This window comes from Oncorhynchus kisutch, linkage group LG3 (genome assembly GCF_002021735.2).
Source record: "Oncorhynchus kisutch isolate 150728-3 linkage group LG3, Okis_V2, whole genome shotgun sequence".
Lineage (NCBI taxonomy): Eukaryota > Metazoa > Chordata > Actinopteri > Salmoniformes > Salmonidae > Oncorhynchus > Oncorhynchus kisutch.
This window is the reverse complement of record NC_034176.2, coordinates 63,802,486-63,829,724: the sequence shown is the minus strand read 5'-3', so window position 1 is coordinate 63,829,724 and position 27,239 is coordinate 63,802,486. Positions and strand designations below refer to the sequence as shown.

At 46.3% G+C, this 27,239-nt stretch overlaps 1 protein-coding gene across 15 annotated transcripts in view; it reads right to left on the bottom strand.

Annotated features, from left to right (window-relative positions):
* Positions 1 to 259: 259 nt before the first annotated feature.
* celf6 (CUGBP Elav-like family member 6) overlaps positions 260 to 27,239 on the bottom strand; it is a 176,013-nt gene continuing 149,033 nt past the window's right edge. For 6 of the 15 annotated variants that reach the window (XM_031810492.1, XM_031810513.1, XM_031810520.1 and 3 more), the window contains exons 8-12: positions 25,213 to 25,395; positions 23,567 to 23,629; positions 23,013 to 23,093; positions 21,540 to 21,683; positions 12,068 to 12,195 (exon numbers count right to left, since the gene is read on the bottom strand). In XM_031810492.1, coding sequence (XP_031666352.1) covers positions 12,068 to 12,195; positions 21,540 to 21,683; positions 23,013 to 23,093; positions 23,567 to 23,629; positions 25,213 to 25,395 — 599 coding nt within the window. Of the gene's footprint in view, positions 840 to 12,045; positions 12,196 to 21,539; positions 21,684 to 23,012; positions 23,094 to 23,566; positions 23,630 to 25,212; positions 25,396 to 27,239 lie in introns of those variants that run through there. The other 9 variants (XM_031810524.1, XM_031810536.1, XM_031810546.1 and 6 more) reach the window with 4 other exon arrangements.

The following is a 27,239-nucleotide window of genomic DNA, read 5'->3' as shown; positions in this document are numbered from 1 at the left end:
CTATTCTACATTTTCTAATCTACTAACTGGGGGCAAAACAGCAACCAGAACATAATAATCAGCCCCTTTACTACGTTTCCTTGTCTTTTTTTCAATGTATACATTATTTCCTTTATCTTTTTATTCTTACTTAGGCCACTGGATATTGATTTAATTATTTATTTTGACTACTATTAAATTGTAATACTTGCAGCTACAAGGTAAGAGTTTTTTAAATATATATATATATATATATATATGTATATATTTATATTCTTTTAAAAAGCGTTAAGTCCTTTGGTCCCTATTTCCTAAGGAATGATGCATGTAAATTCTCCTGGATTCTCCCTCTCTTCTTCTTTCCTCAGAGCTCGCCTGTCACAGAGCACATCACCTGTGTAGGCACGAAAACCAAAATGGCAGCAGGCTGGTGTGTGTGTGTGTGTGTGTGTGTGTGTGTGTGTGTGTGTGTGTGTGTGTGTGTGTGTGTGTGTGTGTGTGTGTGTGTGTGTGTGTGTGTGTGTGTGTGTGTATATGTACCGGTGTCAGTTTGCATGCTTTGAGCATAATGTGTCTATAAAGGTTTTCCATCTTCTCTAAAAAACAGCAGCAAAAAGTTGGTCTCTGCAAAAAATCCTCTTCCACAGACGCCAAAGCAAAACAGGGAAAAAAAAGAGGCATTTGCTAAAAAAACAAAACAAGAATCTCCGGGTTCTTTCTCCTCCTCAGTCACCCAATCTTCTCCAGCTATTCTTCCAGCAGAATCAAGGGACCACCCTTCTTTCATGATATGTAGCAGAGCAAGAAGTCTTTGTACTTTATACTGCACTTGTGGAAATAAGGTGTTGTGGCCCTTCATCCTGTAAGAGAGAGAGAGAGAGAGCAGATTCAGTGAGGCGAGGGCACAGGGGTCTTGTTCAGGGTGCTGGCTCCTGCCTGGTTTAGCACACTGACAGGCACAGCTAACAGAATGGAAAACAGACAAAGGAAAAGAAGGAGGATGTCAATCAAATCTAGAAAGAAGTAAGCTGGAGGTGGAGGGGTTGTGTTTTACCATATGGAACAGATGTATGCTGTGACAGCACTAATCCAAAGGCGGTAGGTATTTAAAGCAACTTTACTCTCGCCTCAGAAACAATATTTTACTAAACGTTAGCCTGTCATCTCTGTTAATTCCTCTGTTAATAGTCATTTCTGTTCATTTGTGATAATACTTTTTTTAAAGCCCAAATGACAACTGAGGGAAGGGGGACACTAAAGATGAAGGGATGAACTGAAGGTCAAATAGTAGCCCATTAATAACAATATTATCATGTTAAAAGGGATTATTACAAAATTCCAGGGGGAGGGAAAGTGCATGATCATCTTTTCATGTGACATTTTTGTGTGTGTAGTGAACAAATTTAAAATGAATGCTCAAAACTATTGGAAAATACACCCAGAGCTATAATGTCTTTATTGCCATAGCAGTAGATATGAAATAGATACTTTTTGGCTCTGGTTAAATAAGCTGGAGTTAGGATGCAATCATTCTTAATGTGTACTGGCCCTGAATCCTGGTACAAAAAGACAGCCACATCACAGCTAATCACTCTCACAGGGCCCACATGAAAAATACTTGACTTTGTGGAGCTAACATATGCCGCGCAAGTCTTTGTTCTGTTATTTTCTCCTGAGAAACGAGCTTGTTACCATTTTTTAATAGATCAGCTATTTAACCGTGGGAGATGAGATGATGGTAACGTATTTCATATCTGCGGAGGCAAGCAGGACCATTAGAGGTAAGCCTTTGCACTAAAATACCTGATTATAGATGTTCCAGCTTTTATACAAAAACACCAGTAATTCAAAGTAGGCATCTGCCATAGAAGTTATAGAAGAAGAGAAAACAGTCCATTTAAAACACAACAGCTTGTATTTCCAGAGGGGAGTTTTAAGTGGAAGCAACTGATGAAGACCAAACTACTGGAAAAACATATTTATATCTACATGGATAACTACCTACTTTCACACAAATGCGCACACCCTGAAGTGGCTCTCAATTAGAGATTGATGAGAGAGACACAGTCACAGGGGAGACAGGGGAACCCAGAGAGACACAGCCACAGAAGAGACAGGCGAACCCAGAGAGACCTGATCCACAGGGGAGACAGGGGAACCCAGAGAGACCTGATCCACAGGGGAGACAGGGGAACCCAGAGACACAGTGCCGAGCTGGCTGGTTGTCCTGACCGACAGCACTTAGTTAAGTCAGAGATCTGTATATAATGACAAGATGCTCATGTCTCTGCCCTAACAACAGGAGTTGTTGTCCCAAAGGCAGGAAGGCAGGTGACAAGCTTCGGTCCAAAATAAGCCCATAGAAATGCATGGTGCTTATTTTGACAGATTTTGGAGAGAGTAAAAATATCGAGACAATAGTAACAACAAAAGTTGGCATCAGCTCTCTTGCGTTAAGAAACATTGGTACAAATAACTAATAGCAAAAACACTGTTGGTATACACAGTGCCTTCAGAAAGTGTTCATACCCCTTGACTTATTCCATATTTTGTTGTGTTACAGTCTGAATTCAACATTTATTGATTTTTTTTTTCTCACTTTGTCATTATGGGTGCATCTACACACAATAACCCATAATGACAAAGTGAAAACATGTTTTTAGAAATGTTTGCAAATTGATTGAAATACAGAAATATCTAATTTACAAACAGAAGGTATTCACAACCCTGAATCAATACACATTAGAATCACCTTTGGTAGTGATTACAGCTGTGAGTCTTTCTGGGTTAGTCTCTTTGAGCTTTGCACACATGGATTGTGCAATATTTGCACATTATTATTTTTACAATTATTCAAGCTCTGTCAAGTTCGTTGTTAATCATTGCTAGACAGCCATTTTCAAGTAATTCCTTAGATTTTAAACCTGATTTAAGTCAAAATTGTAACTAGTCCATTGTAACTAGTCCACAACTCCAGCGTATATTTGGCCTTGTGTTTTAAGTTATTGACCTGCTGAAAGGTGAACCAGGGTTTGCTCTAGGATTTTGCCTCTGTTTAGCTCTATTCCGTTTCTTTTGATCCAAAACCAAAAAACTCCCTGATCATGCTGATGACAAGCATGCCCATAACATGATGCAGCCACCACTATGCTTGAAAATATGAAGAGTGGTACTCTGTGATGTGTTGTGTTGGATTTGCCCCAAACATAACGCTTTGCATTCAGGACATAAAGTAAATTTCTTTGCCACATTTTTTTGCAGTTCTACTTAGTGCCTTATTGCAAAAAGGATGCATGTTTTATAATATTGTTATTCTGTACAGGCTTCCTTTTTTTCACTCTGTCATTTACGGTGCATTCAGAAAGTATTCAGACCCCTTGACTTTTTCCACATTTTGTTATGTTACAGCCTTATTCTAAAATGGATTACATTGTTTTTTTCCCCTTATCAATATACACACAATACCCCATAATAACAAATCAAAACAGATTTGTATTTTTATTTGAGCAAATATATTTAAAGAAATAGACAAATTAAATATCACATTTACATAAGTATTCAGACCCTTTACTCAGTTCTTTGTTGAAGCACCTTTGGCAACGATTACAGTCTTGAGTGTTCTTGGGTATGTATTTGGGGAGTTTCTCCCATTCTTCTCTGCAGGTCCTCTCAAGCTCTGTCAGCTTGGATGGGGAGCATTGCTGCACAGCTATTTCAAGTCCGGGCTCTGGTTGGGCCATTCAAGGACATTCAGAGACTTGTACTGAAGCCACTCCTTCGTTATCTTGGCTGTGTGCTTAGGGTCGTTGTCATGTTGGAAGGTGAACCTTCGCCCCAGTCTAAGGTCCTGAGTGCTCTGGAGCAGGTTTTCATCAAGGATATCTCTGTACTTTGCTCCGGTCATCTTTCCCCCAATCCTGACTAGTCTCCCAGTCCCTGCCACTGAAAAACATCACCACAGCATGGTGTTGCCACCACCATGCTTCACTGTAGGGATGGTGCCAGGTTTCCTCCAGAAGTGACGCTTGGCATTCAGGCCAAAGTGTTCAATCTTGGTTTCATCAGACCAGAGAAACGTGTTTCTCATGGTCTGAAAGTCTTTAGATGCCTTTTGGCAAACTCCAAGCAGGCTGTTATGTATGTGCCTTTTACTGAGGAGTGGCTTCCGTGTCTGGCCACTCTACCATAAAGGCCTGATTGGTTGAGTGCTGCAGAGATGTTGTCCTTCTGGAAGGTTCTCCCATCTCCTCAGAGAAACTCTGGAGCTCTGTCAGAGTATCCATCTGCTTCTTGGTCACCTCCCTGACCAAGGCCCTTCTCTCCCGATTGCTGTTTGGCCAGGCCGCCAGCTCTAGGAACAGTCTTGGTGGTTCCAAACTTTTTCCATTTAAGAATTATGGAGGCCATTGTGTTCTTGGGGACCTTCAATGCTGCAGACATTTTTTGGTACACTTCCCAAGATCTGACACAATCCTGTCTCAGAGCTCTACAGACAATTTCTTCAACCTCATGGCTTGGTTTGTTCTGACATGCACTGTCTACTGTGGGACCTTATATAGACAGGTGTGTCCTTTTCCAAATCATGTCCAATCAATTGAATTTACCACAGGTGGACTTCAATGAAGTTGAAAAAAACATCTAAAGGATGATCAGTGGAAACAGGATGCAGCTGAGCTCAATTTCGAGTCTCATAGCAAAGGGTCTGAATACTTATACAATAAGGTATTTCTGTTTTTATTTCTACAAAATTTGCAGAAGATTGTGAGAGCATAAGCTGTTCCGGATGACTGTGTGATCACGCTCTCCGCAGCCGACGTGAGTAAGACCTTTAAACAGGTCAACATTCACAAGGCCGCAGGGCCAGACGGACTACCAGGATGTGTATTCTGAGCATGCGCTGACCAACTGGCAAGTGTCTTCACTGACATTTTCAACCTCTCCCTGTCTGAGTTTGTAATACCAACATGTTTCATGCAGACCACCATAGTCCCTGTGCCCAAGAACACAAAGGTAACCTGCCTAAATGACTACCGACCCCTGGCACTCACGTCTGTAGAGATAAAGTGCTTTGAAAGGCTGGTCATGGCTCACATCACCATTATCCCATTATCCCAGAAACCCTAGACCCACTCCAATTTGCATACTGCCCTAACAGTTCCACAGATGATGCCATCTCTATAACACTCCACACTGCACTGCCCTTTCCCACCTGGACAAAAGGAACACCTATGTGAGAATGCTATTCATTGACTACAGCTCAGCGTTCAACACCATAGTGCCCTCAAAGCTCATCAATAAGCTAAGGACCCTGGGACTAAACACCTCCCTCTGCAACTGGATCCCGGACTTCCTGATGGGCCGCACCCAGGTGGTAAGGTTAGGTAACAACACATCCGCCACGCTGATCCTCAACACTGGGGCCCCTCAGGGGTGCGTGCTCAGTCCCCTCCAGTACTCCCTGTTCACTCATGACTGCACAGCCAGGCACGACTCCAACACAGTCATTAAGTTTGCTGATGAAACAACAGTGGCAGGCCTGATCACTGACAATGATGAGACAGCTTATAGGGAGGAGGTCAGAGATCTGACCATGTGGTGCAAGGACAACAACCTCTCCCTCAACGTGATCAAGACAAAGGAGATGATTGTGGGCTACAGGAAAAAGAGTACCGAGCACACCCCCATTCTCATCGACGGGGCTTTAGTGGAGCAGGTTGAGAGGTTCAAGTTCCTTGGCGTCCACATCAACAACAAACTAACATGGTCCAAGCACACCAAGACAGTCTTGATGAGGGCACGACAAAACCTATTCCCCCTCAGAAGACTGAAAAGATTTGGTATGGGTCCTCACATCCTCAAAAGATTTTACAGCTGCACCAACGAGAGCATCCTGACGGGTTGCATCACTGCCTGGTATGGCAACTGCTCAGCCTCCGACGGCAAGGCACTACAGACGGTAGCGCGTACGGCCCAGTACATCACCGGGGACAAGCTTCCTGCCATCCAGGACTTCTATACCAGGCGGTGTCAGAGGAAGGCCCTTAAAATCGTCAAAGACTCCAGCCACCCTAGTCAAAGACTGTTCTCTCTGCCTTCGCACGGAAAGCAATACCTGAGTGCCAAGTCTAGGTCCAAGAGGCTTCTAAACAGCTTCTACACCCAAGCCATAAGACTCCTGAACAGCTAATCAAATGGCTACCCAGACTATTTGCACCCTCCACGCTGCTACTACTCTCTGTTATTATCTATGCATAGCCACTTTAACAACCCTACCTGCATGTACATAATTATCTCAATTACCTCGACACCAGTACCCCCACACATTGACACATTGACTCTGTACCGGTACCCCCGCACATTGACACATTGACTCTGTACCAGTACCCCCACACATTGACACATTGACTCTGTACCGGTACCCCCACACATTGACACATTGACTCTGTACCGGTACCCCCACACATTGACACATTGACTCTGTACCGGTACCCCCGCACATTGACACATTGACACATTGACTCTTTACCGGTACCCCCACACATTGACACATTGACTCTGTACCGGTACCCCCACACATTGACACATTGACTCTGTACAAGTACCCCCACACATTGACACATTGACTCTTTACTGGTACCCCCACACATTGACACATTGACTCTGTACCGGTACCCCCACACATTGACACATTGACTCTGTACCGGTACCCCCGCACATTGACACATTGACACATTGACTCTGTACCGGTACCCCCACACATTGACTCTGTACCGGTACCCCCACACATTGACACATTGACTCTGTACTGGTACCCCCACACATTGACACATTGACTCTGTACTGGTACCCCCACACATTGACACATTGACTCTGTACCGGTACCCCCGCACATTGACACATTGACACATTGACTCTGTACCGGTACCCCCACACATTGACACATTGACTCTGTACCGGTACCCCTGCACATTGACACATTGACTCTGTACCGGTACCCCCACACATTGACACATTGACTCTGTACCGGTACCCCTGCACATTGACACATTGACTCTGTACAAGTACCCCCACACATTGACACATTGACTCTTTACTGGTACCCCCACACATTGACACATTGACTCTGTACCGGTACCCCCGCACATTGACACATTGACACATTGACTCTGTACCGGTACCCCCGCACATTGACACATTGACACATTGACTCTGTACCGGTACCCCCACACATTGACACATTGACTCTGTACCGGTACCCCTGCACATTGACTCTGTACCGGTACCCCCACACATTGACACATTGACTCTGTACCGGTACCCCTGCACATTGACACATTGACTCTTTACCGGTACCCCCACACATTGACACATTGACTCTTTACCGGTACCCACACACATTGACACATTGACTCTGTACCGGTACCCCCGCACATTGACACATTGACTCTTTACCGGTACCCCCACACATTGACACATTGACTCTGTACCGGTACCCCCACACATTGACACATTGACTCTTTACCGGTACCTCCTGTATTTCGCCCCGCTATTGTTATTCACTGCTGCTCTTTAATTATTTGTTTTTATTATCTCTTACTTTTTTCTAAATGTAACTTTTTTAGGTATTCTTAAAACTGCATCGTTGGTTAAGGGCTTGTAAGTAAGCATTTCACTGTAAGGTCTACACCTGTTCTATTCGGCGCAAGTGACACATTTGATTTGATTTTCTCCTATCACATGAAACTCTGTAACTGTTTTAAAGTCACCATTGGCCTCATGGTGAAATCCCTGAGTGGTTTCCTTCCTCTCTGGCAGCCGACCTAGGAAGGACGCCTGTGTCTTTTATAGTGACTGGGTCAAAGTGTAATTAATAACTTCACCAGGCTGAATGGGATATTCAATCTCTGCTTCTTTTTATTTTGACCCATCTACCAATAGGTGCCCTGCGTTGCGAATCATTGGAAAACCTCCCTGGTCTTTGTGGTTAAATCTGTGTTTGAAATTCACTGCTCGACTGAGGGACCTTACAGATAATAGTATGTGTGGGGTACAGACATGGGGGAGTCATTCAAAAATCATGTTAAACACTAATATTGCACACAGAGTGAGCTTCCTGCCATCCAGGACCTCTATACCAGGCGGTGTCAGAGGAAGGCCCTTAAAATCGTCAAAGACTCCAGCCACCCTAGTCAAAGACTGTTCTCTCTGCCTTCGCACGGAAAGCAATACCTGAGTGCCAAGTCTAGGTCCAAGAGGCTTCTAAACAGCTTCTACACCCAAGCCATAAGACTCCTGAACAGCTAATCAAATGGCTACCCAGACAATTTGCACCCTCCACGCTGCTACTACTCTCTGTTATTATCTATGCATAGCCACTTTAACAACCCTACCTGCATGTACATAATTATCTCAATTACCTCGACACCAGTACCCCCACACATTGACACATTGACTCTGTACCGGTACCCCCGCACATTGACACATTGACTCTGTACCGGTACCCCCACACATTGACACATTGACTCTGTACCGGTACCCCCACACATTGACACATTGACTCTGTACCGGTACCCCCACACATTGACACATTGACTCTGTACCGGTACCCCCGCACATTGACACATTGACACATTGACTCTTTACCGGTACCCCCACACATTGACACATTGACTCTGTACCGGTACCCCCACACATTGACACATTGACTCTGTACAAGTACCCCCACACATTGACACATTGACTCTTTACTGGTACCCCCACACATTGACACATTGACTCTGTACCGGTACCCCCACACATTGACACATTGACTCTGTACCGGTACCCCCGCACATTGACACATTGACACATTGACTCTTTACCGGTACCCCCACACATTGACACATTGACTCTGTACCGGTACCCCCGCACATTGACACATTGACTCTGTACCGGTACCCCCACACATTGACACATTGACTCTGTACCGGTACCCCCACACATTGACACATTGACTCTGTACCGGTACCCCCACACATTGACACATTGACTCTTTACCGGTACCTCCTGTATTTCGCCCCGCTATTGTTATTCACTGCTGCTCTTTAATTATTTGTTTTTATTATCTCTTACTTTTTTCTAAATGTAACTTTTTTAGGTATTCTTAAAACTGCATCGTTGGTTAAGGGCTTGTAAGTAAGCATTTCACTGTAAGGTCTACACCTGTTCTATTCGGCGCAAGTGACACATTTGATTTGATTTTCTCCTATCACATGAAACTCTGTAACTGTTTTAAAGTCACCATTGGCCTCATGGTGAAATCCCTGAGTGGTTTCCTTCCTCTCTGGCAGCCGACCTAGGAAGGACGCCTGTGTCTTTTATAGTGACTGGGTCAAAGTGTAATTAATAACTTCACCAGGCTGAATGGGATATTCAATCTCTGCTTCTTTTTATTTTGACCCATCTACCAATAGGTGCCCTGCGTTGCGAATCATTGGAAAACCTCCCTGGTCTTTATGGTTAAATCTGTGTTTGAAATTCACTGCTCGACTGAGGGACCTTACAGATAATAGTATGTGTGGGGTACAGACATGAGGGAGTCATTCAAAAATCATGTTAAACACTAATATTGCACACAGAGTGAGTCCATGCAAGTTATTATGTGACTTGTAAGCACATTTGTACTCCTGAACTTATTTAGGCTTGCCATAACAAAGTTGAATACTTATTGAGTAAAGACATTTCAGCTTTTAATTTGTAAACATTTCTAAAAACACAACTCCTCTTTGACACAAAATCTCCTCTCAGTGACACAAAATCTCAATTTAATACATTTTAGATTCAGGCTGTAACACAACAAAATGCGGAAAAACTCTAAGAGGTGTGAATACTTTCTGAAGAAACTGTGTGTATATACTGTATATATATATAAATATATACACACAGTTTTTTCATATATATATATATATATATATATATATATATATATATATATATATATATATATATATATATATAGTATTCACACTCAGAGAGAGAGAGAGAGAGAGAGATACAGAATATCCATACACATTGAACATTGAAGTTCACGAGAAAAAATGTAACACACAAGGTCACGTTACAACAGCAAATATGGTCAAAAGTCACGTCATCATTGATAATGATCAACCAGTCAATCAGCATGTCAGATGTACCTAACAACAGCTAGCAGCAATCAAAAAGGCATCCATTTACTGTACTTCACAAGCTGCCAAAAACATATTAAAAAGAGGGCGAAAAAAGAGAGAGATAGAGATATAAAATGGACTCGACGCCACGTCATGCAACGCACGCAGTCACAGTCCTGCAACATGACGTCATCCAAAATAAAATGACACCATGGGTTCAACTTACAGGTGTGGGAACTGGGAACGTGTCCCCGTGACTGGTGGCTACTGGTTGGCTACACAACGACCATGGAGAGGCCATCTCATGTTATGATTGGCCAGTTGGCAGGTTGGGTTGGGTGCAAGACAAAAGAAGAAGAGAAGTGGTGGAATTCCAATTTTTTTTCTCAAGTGGTAAATATGATGTAGACTTTTACTTTCCCATTTATTCCAGCCTCTCTCTCTCTCTCTCAACGTCTCTGGCTGACAAACCAAATGAAGGGAGGTTATTACTGTCAAAATGAAAAAGTAAACAAATCAACAAATACAATTTGAAATATAGAGATAAAAATGGAACCTTCAAAAATAACAAAAATAATGGCCTTTATTTTTCTTTTTGAAGCAGTTCTGAGAGGCTTTTCAGTCAGAGAACATTTATAGGGTAAAAGACTAGAGTGCTGCACTGTACTCACAAAGATAAGACCAGGCCAAATGGCATATTTTACATCTCAAACTAACACAGTCACACTCTAAATAATTGGATTTTGTCCATGCATTGTATGCTATGATGTTGGTTTGTACATTGAGTACCTTTAGTCAATTATAAATTCTTTAAGACCCAGAAATTGTCGGCAGAATTACTGAGTTAGTAGAAGAGTGGAGAAGAATGGTCTTTTTAAATCATAAGTTTGAGGTTATTACATTGGTAATACAAAAGTTTCAGTCAATCTATAAATATAATTTATCCTCTTATAAAGTATCTACACCTACATCTAAGGGCCTATTTCTGGCTTCAAAATGCTGTATTACATTTTGTGTGCTTTTCAGTGAAATTGGTCTCACATTCAATTCATTTACCCCCAAAACAAATCAAGTAACAATGTAAAATCTCACACAGGAAGAGCCTGGACTGGACCAGACAGGAGAGTACATGGGATGAACAGTGAACACTACACACTTACAGACAATGTGTTGCTCTAACAATGAGAAGAATACACACATACTGAGCAGTTAGAACGCCAGGAGACCAACCCCCCACACACACACACACACACACACACACACACACACACACACACACACACACACACACACACACACACACACACACACACACACACACACACACACACACACACACACACACACACACACACGGCTGTTGTTAGAGACACACTGAGGATGTCATAATGTCGAGCCTGTCCTCATCATTGTTTTTGGACATTCTCCACTTGTCCCTCCTCAATATATTACATCAAAGTCATTCCTCCACTCTTCTCCTCTCCTCAGGCAGTCTGCTCAGACATTCAATTAGTGCTACATGTCTTTATTCAAATGCTATCGGACAAGAAATGAAGGTAGCATTTATCATTTCCATTACACAATATACTGTATATGCCATTATTACGATCCCTTCACTTTGGTGAGGCCATTGTAAAACATACATATAGGATTTACAAATTGTTCATGGAAATATACAATGGAAACACATGTACTGGTCTTTGTTACAATGATGTGTAGTCTAACGTATACAACCAAAATAACATGTTTCAGGTATGCAGTAGCCCTCATCGTGCGATTGGAGTTTAGCTGGGGGGAGTCAGACATGTCAGCCCATTGCCCCTCCTACTCCCTCCTCATTGGCCAGCACCCTGAGGGGCTGTCTGCCATTCAACCCTGGCTCTGGGCATGAATGTGGGCATAGCATGGCGTCTGCTCTTACCTGGATGTGGACGGCAGAGGGGTCAGTAAGGTCGGTTGGCATCCTTTGGCCGCTTCAGCTGCACCTTCAGCCGCTTCATGCCTATCTGAAAACCATTCATGGCCTGGATAGCCGCCTGGGCACTGGACGGGTTATCGAAGCTCACAAAGCCTGGGACACAAAGAAGGAGGGAGAGAGAGAGAGACAGAGTGAAGGATAGATGGGGAGAGGCGGAGAAAGAAATAATGAAAAGGGGACGAAAGAGAGAGACCCCTTTTTAGCTTCCAACAATGCAACAACAATGGGTCTTAATTTTCTCTATTCAGGAGGTAAATTGAAATTCACTGAAATAAAAACATGATTACACAAAGTAACGAAATGGTTAATGATATAGATATCAAAAAGCTCCTAATTGAAGAGTGTTAGAAGTCAGAGGGTGTAGTTTGAACAACAGAGTAGCAGATGAGATGAAAAGGAGTGTCACACTACGTGTGAGGTTTTGTTTTCTGTGTGTTTGAGAAACTGACAGAGAATATCTGTGTGTATGAGCGTTGGTCCATACAGATGTAGGATCTTAATTTGATCACCCTGTTTCAGGAGAACTGCAATGCAGGAATTGTAAAACTTGTATTGTATTTAAGATTTTAAAAGGCTTCTGAAGTTTGTAATTTCCACTTTGAAATTTCAGAAATGATATTCCCTTACGAAAAATGTATCAACCCCTACAAAAATGTCCATTAGTTATAATCCACATAATCTCTCCTCTCCTCTCCCCTGCCCCTGCCCGTGAGTAAAGGTGTCAGTCCCTCTTCTCCCATGCCTGTGAGTAAAAGTGTCAGTCTCTAACTCTCAAATCCCCTGCCTGTGAGTAAAGGTGTCAGTCTCTCTTCTCCCCTGAATGTGAGTAAAGTTTCAGTCTCTCTTCTCCTCTCCCATGCCTGTGAGTAAAGTTTCAGTCTCTCTTCTCCTCTCCCCTGCCTGTGAATAAAGGTGTCAATCTTTTCTCTCCTCTCCCCTGCCTGTGAGTAAAGGTGTCAGCCTCTCCTCTCCCCTGCCTGTGAATAGAGGTGCCATCCTCTCCTCTCCCCTGCCTGTGAGTAAAGGTGTCAGTATATCCTCTCCCCTGCCTGTGAGTAAAGGTGACAGTCTCTCCTCTCCCCTGCTTGTGAGTAAAGGTTTCAGCCTCTCCTCTCCCCTGCCTGTGAGTAAAGGTGTCAGCCTCTCCTCTCACCTGCCTGTGAGTAAAGATGTCAGTCTCTCCTCTCCCCTGCCTGTGAGTAAAGGTGTGAGTCTCTCCTCTCCCCTGCCTGTGAGTAAAGGTGTCAGTCTTTCCTCTCCTCTCCCCTGCCTGTGAGTAAAGGTGTCAGTCTCTCCTCTCCTCTCCCCTGCCTGAGAGTAAAGATGTCAGTCTCTCCTCTCCCCTGCCTGTGAGTAAAGGTGTCAGTCTCTCCTCTCCTCTGCCTGTGAGTAAAGGTGTCAGACTGTCTTCTCCCCTGCCTGTGAGTAAAAGTGTCAGTCTCTCTTCTCCTCTCCCCTGCCTGTGAGTAAAGGTGTCAATCTTTCCTCTCCTCTCCCCTGCCTGTGAGTAAAGGTGTCAGTCTCTCCTCTCCCCTGCCTGTGAGTAAAGGTGTCAGCCTCTCCTCTCCCCTGCCTGTGAGTAAAGGTAACAGTCTCTCCTCTCCCCTGCTTGTGAGTAAAGGTTTCAGCCTCTCCTCTCCCCTGCCTGTGAGTAAAGGTGTCAGCCTCTCCTCTCCCCTGCCTGTGTGTAAAGATGTCAGTCTCTCCTCTCCCCTGCCTGTGAGTAAAGGTCTATCCTCTCCTCTCCCCTGCCTGTGAGTAAAGGTGTCAGTCTCTCCTCTCCCCTGCCTGTGAGTAAAGGTGTCAGTCTTTCCTCTCCTCTCCCCTGCCTGTGAGTAAAGGTGTCAGTCTCTCCTCTCCTCTCCTCTCCCCTGCCTGAGAGTAAAGATGTCAGTCTCTCCTCTCCCCTGCCTGTGAGTAAAGGTGTCAGTCTCTCCTCTCCTCTGCCTGTGAGTAAAGGTGTCAGTCTCTCTTCTCCTCTCCCCTGCCTGTGAGTAAAGGTGTCAATCTTTCCTCTCCTCTCCCCTGCCTGTGAGTAAAGGTGTCAGTCTCTCCTCTCCCCTGCCTGTGAGTAAAGGTGTCAGCCTCTCCTCTCCCCTGCCTGTGAGTAAAGGTAACAGTCTCTCCTCTCCCCTGCTTGTGAGTAAAGGTTTCAGCCTCTCCTCTCCCCTGCCTGTGAGTAAAGGTGTCAGCCTCTCCTCTCCCCTGCCTGTGAGTAAAGATGTCAGTCTCTCCTCTCCCCTGCCTGTGAGTAAAAGTGTCAGTCTCTTCTCTCCCCTGCCTGTGAGTATAGGTGTCAGTCTCTCCTCTCCTCTCCCCTGCCTGTGAGTAAAGGTGTCAGCCTCTCTTCTCCCCTGCCTGTGAGTAAAAGTGTCGATCTCTCCTCTCTTCTCCCCTGCCTGTGAGTAAAGGTCTATCCTCTCCTCTCCCCTGCCTGTGAGTAAAGGTGTCAGCCTCTCCTCTCCCCTGCCTGTGAGTAAAAGTGTCGATCTCTCCTCTCTTCTCCCCTGCCTGTGAGTAAAGGTCTATCCTCTCCTCTCCCCTGCCTGTGAGTAAAAGTGTCAGTCTCTCCTCTCCCCTGCCTGTGAGTAAAGGTGTCAGTCTCTCCTCTCCCCTGCCTGTGAGTAAAGGTGTCAGTCTCTCCTCTCTTCTCCCCTGCCTGTGAGTAAAAGTGTCAGTCTCTCCTCTCCCCTGCCTGTGAGTAAAGGTGTCAGTCTCTCCTCTCCTCTCCCCTTCCTGTGAGTAAAGGTGTCAGTCTCTCCTCTCCTCTCCCCTGCCTGTGAGTAAAGGTGTCAGTCTCTCCTCTCTTCTACCCTGCCTGTGAGTAAAGGTGCCAGTCTCTCCTCTCCTCTCCCCTGCCTGTGAGTAAAGGTGCCAGTCTCTCCTCTCCCCTGCCTGTGAGTAAAGGTGTCAGTCTCTCCTCTCTTCTCCCCTGCCTGTGAGTAAAAGTGTCAGTCTCTCCTCTCCCATGCCTGTGAGTAAAGGTGTCAGTCTCTCTTCTCCCCTGCCTGTGAGTAAAAGTGTCAGTCTCTCCTCTCCCCTGCCTGTGAGTAAAGGTGTCAGTCGCTCCTCTTCCCTGCCAGTGAGTAAAAGTGTCAGTCTCTCCTCTCCTCTCCCCTGCCTGTGAGTAAAAGTGTCGGTCTCTTCTCTCTCCGCCTGTGAGTAAAGGTGTCAGCATCTTCTCTCCCCTGCCTGTGAATAGAGGTGCCAGCCTCTCCTCTCCCCTGCCTGTGAGTAAAAATGTCGTTCTCTCCTCTCTTCTCCCCTGCCTGTGAGTAAAAGTGTCGATCTCTCCTCTCTTCTCCACTGCCTGTGAGTAAAGGTCTATCCTCTCCTCTCCCTTGCCTGTGAGTAAAGGTGTCAGCCTCTCCTCTCCACTGCCTGTGAGAAAAAGTGTCGATCTCTCCTCTCTTCTCCCCTGCCTGTGAGTAAAGGTCTATCCTCTCCTCTCCCCTGCCTGTGAGTAAAAGTGTCAGTCTCTCCTCTCCCCTGCCTGTGAGAAAAGGTGTCAGTCTCTCCTCTCCCCTGCCTGTGAGTAAAGGTGTCAATCTCTCCTCTCTTCTCCCCTGCCTGTGAGTAAAAGTGTCAGTCTCTCCTCTCCCCTGCCTGTGAGTAAAGGTGTCAGTCTCTCCTCTCCTCTCCCCTGCCTGTGAGTAAAGGTGTCAGTCTCTCCTCTCCTCTCCCCTGCCTGTGAGTAAAGGTGTCAGTCTCTCCTCTCTTCTCCCCTGCCTGTGAGTAAAAGTGTAAGTCTCTCCTCTACCCTGCCTGTGAGTAAAGGTGTCAGTCTCTCCTCTCCTCTCCCCTGCCTGTGAGTAAAGGTGTCAGTCTCTCCTCTCCTCTCCCCTGCCTGTGAGTAAAGGTGTCAGTCTCTCCTCTCTTCTCCCCTGCCTGTGAGTAAAGGTGCCAGTCTCTCCTCTCCTCTCCCCTGCCTGTGAGTAAAGGTGCCAGTCTCTCCTCTCCCCTGCCTGTGAGTAAAGGTGTCAGTCTCCTCTCTCTTCTCCCCTGCCTGTGAGTAAAAGAGTCAGTCTCTCCTCTCCTCTCCCCTGCCTGTGAGTAAAAGTGTCAGTCTCTCCTCTCCTCTCCCCTGCCTGTGAGTAAAGGTGTCAGTCTCTCTTCTCCCCTGCCTGTGAGTAAAGGTCTATCCTCTCCTCTCCCCTGCCTGTGAGTAAAGGTGTCAGCCTCTCCTCTCCCCTGCCTGTGAGTAAAAGTGTCGATCTCTCCTCTCTTCTCCCCTGCCTGTGAGTAAAGGTCTATCCTCTCCTCTCCCCTGCCTGTGAGTAAAAGTGTCAGTCTCTCCTCTCCCCTGCCTGTGAGCAAAGGTGTCAGTCTCTCCTCTCCCCTGCCTGTGAGTAAAGGTGTCAGTCTCTCCTCTCTTCTCCCCTGCCTGTGAGTAAAAGTGTCAGTCTCTCCTCTCCCCTGCCTGTGAGTAAAGGTGTCAGTCTCTCCTCTCCTCTCCCCTTCCTGTGAGTAAAGGTGTCAGTCTCTCTTCTCCCCTGCCTGTGAGTAAAGGTCTATCCTCTCCTCTCCCCTGCCTGTGAGTAAAGGTGTCAGCCTCTCCTCTCCCCTGCCTGTGAGTAAAAGTGTCGATCTCTCCTCTCTTCTCCCCTGCCTGTGAGTAAAGGTTTATCCTCTCCTCTCCCCTGCCTGTGAGTAAAAGTGTCAGTCTCTCCTCTCCCCTGCCTGTGAGCAAAGGTGTCAGTCTCTCCTCTCCCCTGCCTGTGAGTAAAGGTGTCAGTCTCTCCTCTCTTCTCCCCTGCCTGTGAGTAAAAGTGTCAGTCTCTCCTCTCCCCTGCCTGTGAGTAAAGGTGTCAGTCTCTCCTCTCCTCTCCCCTTCCTGTGAATAAAGGTGTCAGTCTCTCCTCTCTTCTACCCTGCCTGTGAGTAAAGGTGCCAGTCTCTCCTCTCCTCTCCCCTGCCTGTGAGTAAAGGTGCCAGTCTCTCCTCTCCCCTGCCTGTGAGTAAAGGTGTCAGTCTCTCCTCTCTTCTCCCCTGCCTGTGAGTAAAAGTGTCAGTCTCTCCTCTCCCATGCCTGTGAGTAAAGGTGTCAGTCTCTCTTCTCCCCTGCCTGTGAGTAAAAGTGTCAGTCTCTCCTCTCCCCTGCCTGTGAGTAAAGGTGTCAGTCTCTCCTCACCCCTGCCTGTGAGTAAATCGTGTCAGTCTCTCCTCTCCTCTCCCCTGCCTGTGAGTAAAAGTGTCGGTCTCTTCTCTCCCCGCCTGTGAGTAAAGGTGTCAGCCTCTTCTCTCCCCTGCCTGTGAATAGAGGTGCCAGCCTCTCCTCTCCCCTGCCTGTGAGTAAAAATGTCGATCTCTCCTCTCTTCTCCCCTGCCTGTGAGTAAAAGTGTCGATCTCTCCTCTCTTCTCCACTGCCTGTGAGTAAAGGTCTATCCTCTCCTCTCCCCTGCCTGTGAGTAAAGGTGTCAGTCTCTCCTCTCCCCTGCCTGTGAGTAAAGGTGTCAGTCTCTCCTCTCTTCTCCCCTGCCTGTGAGTAAAAGTGTCAGTCTCTCCTCTCCCCTGCCTGTGAGTAAAGGTGTCAGTCTCTCCTCTCCTCTCCTCTCCCCTTCCTGTGAGTAAAGGTGTCAGTCTCTCCTCTCTTCTACCCTGCCTGTGAGTAAAGGTGCCAGTCTCTCCTCTCCTCTCCCCTGCCTGTGAGTAAAGGTGCCAGTCTCTCCTCTCCCCTGCCTGTGAGTAAAGGTGTCAGTCTCTCCTCTCTTCTCCCCTGCCTGTGAGTAAAAGTGTCAGTCTCTCCTCTCCCATGCCTGTGAGTAAAGGTGTCAGTCTCTCTTCTCCCCTGCGTGTGAGTAAAAGTGTCAGTCTCTCCTCTCCCCTGCCTGTGAGTAAAGGTGTCAGTCTCTCCTCTCCCCTGCCTGTGAGTAAATCGTGTCAGTCTCTCCTCTCCTCTCCCCTGCCTGTGAGTAAAAGTGTCGGTCTCTTCTCTCCCCGCCTGTGAGTAAAGGTGTCAGCCTCTTCTCTCCCCTGCCTGTGAATAGAGGTGCCAGCCTCTCCTCTCCCCTGCCTGTGAGTAAAAATGTCGATCTCTCCTCTCTTCTCCCCTGCCTGTGAGTAAAAGTGTCGATCTCTCCTCTCTTCTCCACTGCCTGTGAGTAAAGGTCTATCCTCTCCTCTCCCCTGCCTGTGAGTAAAGGTGTCAGCCTCTCCTCTCCACTGCCTGTGAGAAAAAGTGTCGATCTCTCCTCTCTTCTCCCCTGCCTGTGAGTAACGGTCTATCCTCTCCTCTCCCCTGCCTGTGAGTAAAAGTGTCAGTCTCTCCTCTCCCCTGCCTGTGAGCAAAGGTGTCAGTCTCTCCTCTCCCCTGCCTGTGAGTAAAGGTGTCAGTCTCTCCTCTCTTCTCCCCTGCCTGTGACTAAAAGTGTCAGTCTCTCTTCTCCCCTGCCTGTGAGTAAAAGAGTCAGTCTCTCCTCTCCTCTCCCCTGCCTGTGAGTAAAGGTGTCAGTCTCTCCTCTCCTCTCCCCTGCCTGTGAGTAAAGGTGTCAGTCTCTCTTCTCTTCTCCTCTCCCCTGCCTGTGAGTAAAAGTGTCGGTCTCTCCTCTCCCCTGCCTGTGAGTAAAGGTGCCAGTCTCTCTTCTCCCCTGCCTGTGAGTAAAGGTGTGAGTCTCTCCTCTCGTCTCCCCTGCCTGTGAGTAAAGGTGTCAGTCTCTCCTCTCCTCTCCCCTGCCTGTGAGTAAAGGTGTCAGCCTCTCCTCTCCCCTGCCTGTGAGTAAAGATGTCAGTCTCTCCTCTCTCCTGCCTGTGAGTAAAAGTGTCAGTCTCTTCTCTCCCCTGCCTGTGAGTAAAGGTGTCAGCCTCTTCTCTCCCCTGCCTGTGAATAGAGGTGCCAGCCTCTCCTCTCCCATGCCTGTGAGTAAAGGTGTCAGTCTCTCGTCTCCCCTGCCTGTGAATAGAGGTGCCAGCCTCTCCTCTCCCCTGGCCTGCATGTACTCTGAGTTATCACCTGGGTGTTGGGGCGGAATGAGCCTGGAGCTTTCCACACTGGGACTCCTGCCTGCTCTTATCAGACACCTCCGTGATTGACGGCCTGAATTTTCCGCCTTCCAGCTGATTTGATCACGTTGCCATGGGTCCAGTTTAATTTTGAGGGAGAGGGCAGGCTTTTGTCAGGTGGGGAGAGATAAGGCTCCTGCTTTTACAAACCCTTTAAACAAACTGAGCAGGAAAGGGCCTGTCAGACAGCAGCGATCCCCCTCACATCCTGCTCTCATCAATCTCAACCTTGCGTTTACATCCCAACCCCAAAAGGTGATTGTCAGGAAGGGGAAAAGGGGGAAGAAGAAGATGGTGGAGAAAGAGAGGACAAAGAAAAGAGCAGACTAGAAGCGTGGTAAATCCTGGCCCCCTTTACACCATGTAAATCAGTCAGCTGCCAGGTTTATTAGGATGTTTTATACAGCACTGTACGCTTCAAAAGGACTAGCAGCACTTGACTGGGACACATTCATTGCACAGCACAATGTAAAACACCCCAAACAGCCTTTATGAGAGGAGATTGAATACTGTCATGTATGAATCATCATTTCATGTTCCCTCGCAGCTCTTCATTCCTCTGTAACATCATTGTCGGGTATTATGGACAAGATTTTGATTTGCAGGTGAGAGTGGAGTACTGACAAAGGCCACAGCCTCACCGTTCTACAGCTCTGCATGACTCCTGGTGCGGTGACTTAGTGTCTAAGCTGTAGGGATCTACACAGCTAGATGCTGACGGACGTTGTGAAGGGGACTGCTCCCGCTTTAAGCCAACCACAACAATAGAGTGCTGCTTGCTGTTCTAAAAACAGAGGATCATCTATTTCAATGGTAAGTGTTAGTCTGCGAGTGTGTATGCAGTGCTTTCAGAGGACCTTCTAAAATCCATTTTTGCTCCACTAATACCACTTAGAGAGGTGAGTTTTGATCATCCTTAAATGTCAATATTGAGTAACTAAACATGGAGGATTCAAATAACAGTGTATCCCAACAGACCCCAGACTAAGACCTCGAAACAGCCAGTCTTTTAAGATCTCGCTGTGCTTTTACTCAACACTAGTCATTTGGGTCAGCTGGTCGTTCAGTGACGGATCCACCATCTTCTTCAGCTGCACATCTGATTTTCTGACGCTGATAATTAACACCAACAGCTAACAATTACCAGAGAGGATGTGAATGTAAGCTCCATTGCCATGGAAACGGTCTTAATGTTAATGTGTTTGGAATGTTGTGTTTGGAACACTCTTTTTTACATTGACTATGTCACTTTTTAAACTGTGACTTTGCCTCATCTCAGTAAGTCAATGACTACCCTGGATTCCATAATGATGACATTGGCTCATTGCCTATTGTCAATCACTGAGAATCACAAGGCATGTGACACACACACACACACACACACACACACACACGTCTGTGCACATGCATTGTGTGTATGCGTGTGTTGCATCCAATGTGCATCGGAAGAATTCATCTCCCATTTTGAACTGAAGAGGGATCAAATTGCTTCCCCTGTTGCTGCAGGAGAGTAATGATTTAGTTCACATAATGCATAGCATCTTCTGTCTAATTTGTTAATGTCTCTCACAAGAGCCCCAGGGCTCAGACTATAAAAAGGAAGGAGAAAAAATGAGAGGTTAAATGATTGTTTTTCAGCCAAGATCTTAATTAATAGCTGCATGGGAAAATAATGGTGAGATGTGTGAGGTCACAGCCTCTTTGTCCTTCCTCGTAGAGTAGTTATAGACATGCTTTTCTCATCCTAGACAGCCCATATAGGAGGCCAATGGTCCGTTTCTGTAGTCCAGCTCCTCATCTCGTGGGTGCTGCTGTCTAGGGCTCAAACAGATCTATTATTATCTCCTGAAGATCACACAGTCCACCTGAACATCCTCCACCACCACCCAGTCTCATCCCTACAGGCTGTGTGGGAGGAAGGTGTTGGATAGGAGGCTGGGAGTCTGGGTCTTTAGGGGCTATCTATGGAGGCTGGGGAACCATAGTTTTATAGTATGTTTGTTGAAGGTGAAACGCTAATAGCCAGAAGAACTTATGGTGACTATATTCCCCTATACTGCATGTCTAATTACATGGTAATAGGCATGTACTTGAACTTGGGGAGCTGTGGGCTTAAACTGGAGGTAGTTAGAAACAAATCGCCCCTCCTCCACTCTCACCCACTCCCAGTGTCTCAAAAGCATCTGCTGATGAGTTGAACTATAGAAGCGAAGCACACATCCCCCTCATCACCCTCTCCTCTCTGCTCACTCGCATGTAACGCCACTTTTAAAATGTTCATTGCAACTAGATTAGGATAGACACAGGGAATAAAGGAAAATACAACTAAATGCAGAATCCAAAGTGGCACATGAGAAGATTGCCAAACATCACAGTTGACTTCTCATCCGATTCTTTTTTTCTCAGCAGAGATGACGGCTTTGACACACTGACTCACCAAAACACTTGCTTTGATTGGTCGCCCGGTCCACGAAGACTTTGGCGGAGATGACGTTGCCGAAAGGCAGGAACATTTGCATTAATTCTGCGTCTCCAAACTCCTGGGGCAGATGGTAAATAAACAGGTTGCAGCCTTCCGGCCCTGGTGGGAAATAACAACAACAAACTATAGAGGTTACATGGGGAAATAGAAGGACAGGCAGAGCATGTATGATGACATAAGCCCAGTGTCTGCCCCAATTACTAGCTGACTGTAGGATAGGACTGACTGGCTCCCAATCTCGCTTCAGTCTCCACACACACCCAGATGCCACATACTGTACATGGCCTTCTGATGAGGAGAGGAATAGACTGGAGAGAGAAAGAGAGAGAGAGAGAGAGAGAGAGAGAGAGAGAGAGAGAGAGAGAGAGAGAGAGAGAGAGAGAGAGAGAGAGAGAGAGAGAGAGAGAGATGTGGGCTGCTTGGTGGGCTGTGCTAGCGGCTGCATGGATTGTTCCCTGTCTCATTGCTCGGGGATGATAGCATGACGAGATGAGCCTGTGGCTGGTGAGAAGGCTGATAAGAGGCTGCTGCTGACTGACTCTCCCTGGCCCAGATAGAGGACACACACAGTATGATAGAGAGCTGTGGTTTTACAGTCTGAGCTTGTGGCTTTATTCTGCCTGTTTGTTAGTTTAGGTGTGTCTCATGAAATGGGGGCTGCTGCGTCTGCAGTCTCCTGTAGGCTGCAGACTGTGGTAGGCAGACTGGGAGACCAGCCAACAGCCAAGCCAGAGAGGGAAGGATTCAGATCTGAGTCAGAGACAGGCCAGTGGGGCTGACACACTGTCAGGAGGAGGAGCAACTCTTTGGCTTAAGTATAGCAGTCACATAACCCTAATGCAAGCTTCCTTTAACTCAAGGATGGGGGCAGGTAGACCACAATGCTTGGCAAAACATACTGCAATACAATTATTCCTCTTATGCAATGTTAGAGCACTTAGAGTAATTTCAGATGTTCCACGTTGACTAATAATCATATTCATAACCATCACATTCTGTACAATAACATAAATGAATAATTATATCTGACAAACAGTGTCAGGAAGAGTGATTTACAGTTACAGCATATCCTATGCTTTATTACATTTAATGCTGTGGTACTAACACTAAACTAGGAATGTTAATAAATGATTTTGCATGCAGCTAATTCATCTAATGAATATTTATAACCACTTAAACACATTGTAATGGACTGATTAACCAGTCGAACACTGCGAGTTTGAATTAGTCCAGTTTTTGAATAATGACAGAGTAACTTTTCCATCTTGCTGCCTGTTAATGTTAAACTCCTTTAAATGAAGCTCCCCTTTCTCCCATTTTCCAGCCCAGTGTTTCCTCTCCCTGGCTAATTCAACGCAGCCGTACATTAGAATATAACATGGTAATTATCACCTTTTTTCTTGGGTGGTCGCTCCCGCTAGCTCTTACCTTCTCTCTGTTGCTGGGGGATGATGGTGGGTTGCTGGGGGAACGCTTGACTGATTGGTGCGTATGCGGCAGGGTAGGCTGCTGTTGCAAAGAGAAGGAGAAGAGCCAGAGTGGGATGTCACATCTCCATTTGCGACGACTTAAATCATGATTCTATTGTTCACATCCTTCAGACACTGAAAAAATAAATTGCATTATGACTTGGAGCCCGGGCTAATTTTCATTGTGGATCACTACACAAAGGGAATGCATTGTCTAAACAGGGACACTAACAATACAGGAATGAGAGTCTATTCCTATCCTGATAGATGGTTAGGATAGGAGAGGTCTTAGTGTCTGTCTATCTATATCATAATCATGTAGAGGGGTGTCCGGAACACAGTTCTCAGGTTACTTTTGGAATTAAGGTTTTTGTATGGGTGTATAATCAAGTCCACTGGAAATCTGTTCAAATCCTAATGTAAAGTTTCCTAATCCTGGAGAAAATTGTCCAGTCCTCTGGGCTATCTTTAGCAGCCATAGTGGGAGGGGAGGAGTGAGGAGAGGGAGGTCACCTGCGTAGTGCTGCACACCGGCGTAAGCCTGCTGGAGAGGGTCAGTCACTGTAGGACTCTGTGCTGCAGAGAGAGAAAGAGAGAGAGAGAGATAGCAAGAGAGAGCGACAGAGAGAAAGAGAGAGCGACAGAGAGAAAGAGAGAGCGACAGAGAGAAAGAGAGAGCGACAGAGAGAAAGAGAGAGAGAGAGATAGAAAGAGAGAGCGACAGAGAGAAAGAGAGAGCGACAGAGAGAGAGAGCGACAGAGAGAGAGAGAGAGCGACAGAGAGAAAGAGAGAGCGACAGAGAGAAAGAGAGAGCGACAGAGAGAAAGAGAGAGCGACAGAGAGAAAGAGAGAGAGAGAGATAGAAAGAGAGAGCGACAGAGAGAAAGAGAGAGCGACAGAGAGAGAGAGAGAGCGACAGAGAGAAAGAGAGAGCGACAGAGAGAGAGAGAGAGCGACAGAGAGAAAGAGAGAGCGACAGAGAGAAAGAGAGAGCAACAGAGAGAAAGAGAGAGCGACAGAGAGAGAGAGCGACAGAGAGAAAGAGAGAGCGACAGAGAGAAAGAGAGAGCGACAGAGAGAAAGAGAGAGCGACAGAGAGAGAGAGAGAGCGACAGAGAGAAAGAGAGAGCGACAGAGAGAAAGAGAGAGCGACAGAGAGAAAGAGAGAGCCACAGAGAGAAAGAGAGCGACAGAGAGAAAGAGAGAGCGACAGAGAGAAAGAGAGAGCGACAGAGAGAAAGAGAGAGCGACAGAGAGAGAGAGAGAGCGACAGAGAGAAAGAGAGAGAGAGAGATAGAAAGAGAGAGCGACAGAGAGAAAGAGAGAGCGACAGAGAGAAAGAGAGAGCGACAGAGAGAAAGAGAGAGAGAGAGATAGAAAGAGAGAGCGACAGAGAGAAAGAGAGAGCGACAGAGAGAAAGAGAGAGCGACAGAGAGAAAGAGAGAGCGACAGAGAGAAAGAGAGAGCGACAGAGAGAAAGAGAGAGCGACAGAGAGAAAGAGAGAGCGACAGAGAGAGAGAGAGAGCGACAGAGAGAAAGAGAGAGCGACAGAGAGAAAGAGAGAGCAACAGAGAGAGAGAGAGAGAGAGAGAGAGAGAAATAAATAAGAGAGGGAGAGAGGGAGAGAGGGAGAGAGGGAGAGAGGGAGAGAGGGAGAGCGAGACAGAGGGTGGAGTCACACATGGATTCGAGTTGTCATATTTCACAGTTCTTCAAAATTCCTGTTCGCCCCCCAGATGTTTGCATCAAATATTAACAACATGCCAAACAAACTGCTTTGTGGTTCATTATCACTGCAGCTGCCTTACATAATGCATCAAGGAGTCAAGTGCATGATGATGTGTCAGGTGTTCAGGAATCATCAGGCGCATGCAGCATTAAGAAGCTTTTTAGGCTCATCATATTAACCATAATGCACTGATGGATGCATTGACTCGCTCATCATGAAGGCTCAGCTTGCTTTTCTTAAACCATCTTCAAACTCATAATTGACTCTCACAACCACCGTCACACTCCTATACTGATTGCGGTATGGCAGTCAACCTAAGACTATATTGCCAGGTCTCCCTCGACAAAAATATAATATATAATGGTTTTATCCTAGTTAAGAAAAGGCTACAAGTCAAATGAATGAAACTGCTGTTAGATTGGCTCACCTGAGTAGAGGTGAATCCCATTGGCTGTCTCACCTGGGTAGGGGTGGATCCCATTGGTGTAGATTGGCTCGTTGTTAGGCTGACCGTTGGTCTGGGGCGGGAGGGATGCGAACCCGTTGACCCCCATGGGCGCTGCTAGGCTGGGCAAGGCCGTGGCATTGATACCCGGTGGCGTGCTGGTGCCTGTAAATAGAGAAACCCTGTTTCATTACTGGGACCACAGGCCGTGGTGGACATGGTTCACACTCCACAGTCTGCAGCCTCTCTCTGACCAGCGTCTAATTGGACACTGGGGCTGGGGCCTTTCTGTCTGTTAGTGGCCTCAGCCTCTCCCTCTGGCCACATTTCAGGTTTGTCACCTTGTCCATGCTCTCTCGTCTTGTGCCAGATGGAATATTATTCTTCTCCCTAATCCCGGTGAAGGGCATTTAAGTCATGTAGGATTAAATTTGAAAGGCATTACCTGGGTGTATGTAGGCTTTGTGGATTACAGATGGCGGATGGATGCAGAGGGGACTGAGCCACTTTATTTAATTCATTTCGAGAGACGCGTGGAGCTCCTGTCTTGGGCCAGTCTGCCTACTTAGTGTCGAGCCATCAAAGCTGTTCACGACAAGGGCCAGGAAGACAGGTCAAACTCAGGTCCAGGATTATCTCCCACAAATCTTTGCTTGTATATTGTATAGTCAAGGACTTTGCATTCAAAGTCATAAGATTGGCCGTGTTCCCGGTAACACACAAACAGTGGCCCGTGAGAGACAGAGAGAGAGAGAGAGAGAGGGAGACAGAGAGACAGAGAGAGAGAGAGAGAGGGAGACAGAGAGACAGAGAGAGAGTGAGAGGGAGAGACAGAGATAAGGAGAGAGAGACAGAGAGAGATAAGGAGAGAGAGACAGAGAGAGAGAGACAGAGAGAGAGAGAGAAAGACAGAGAGAGAGACAGAGAAAGAGAGAGACAGAGAGAGAGAGAGACAGAGAGAGAGAGAGAGACAGAGACAGAGAAAGAGAGAGAGAGACAGAGAGAGAGAGAGAGAGAGAGAGAGAGAGAGAGAGAGAGAAAATGTCTTCACGTGTGCTACCTATATCCCCCTAATAGATTCCACATACTTTAACAATGACAGCTTCTCCATCCTAGAGGCGGAGATCAACCATTCCCAGGCCCAGGGACATGTACTAGTCTGTGGCGACCTAAATGCCAGAAATGGACAAGAACCTGACACTCTCAGCACACAGGGGGACAAACACCTACCTGGAGGTGGCAGCATTCCCTCCCCCATATGCCCCACAGACACAACTACGACAACATAACCAACAAAAATGGGTCACAAGGCCTGCAGCTCTGTCAGACGCAGGCAATGGTAGGCTTCGAGGGGACTTCTATGGTAGGTACACATATAGATCATCTCTTGGCAGTAGTACTGTAGACTACTTTATCACTGACCTCAACCCAGAGTCTCTCAGAGCGTTCACAGTCAGTCCACAGACACCCCTATCAGATCACAGCAAAGTCACACTACTTGAACAGAGCTATGTTCAATCATGAGGCATCAAAGCCAAAGGAACTGAATAATATTAATAAATGCTATAGAAGGAAGGAAAGTAGTGTGGAAATCTTCCAAAAAACAATCAGGCAACAACAAATTCAATCCCTTCTAGACAATTTCCTGGACAAAATGTTTCACTGTAATAGTGAAGGTGTAAACTTGGCAGTAGAAAACCTAAACAGTATATTTGACCTCTCAGCTTCCCTATCAAATCTAAAATATTCAAGCAGACAACCTAAGAAAATGAACAACAATGACAAATGTTTGATGAAGAATGCAAAAACCTAAGAAAGAAATGGAGAAACCTTTCCAACCAAAAACATCGAGATCCATAAAACCTGAGCCTTCCCTATGGTGAATCACTAAAACAATACAGAAAGACACTACGGAAAAATAAGGAACAGCACGTCAGAAATCAGCTCAATGTAGTTGAAGAATCCATAGACTAACCACTCCTGGGAAAATTGGAAACAACACAAAGAGT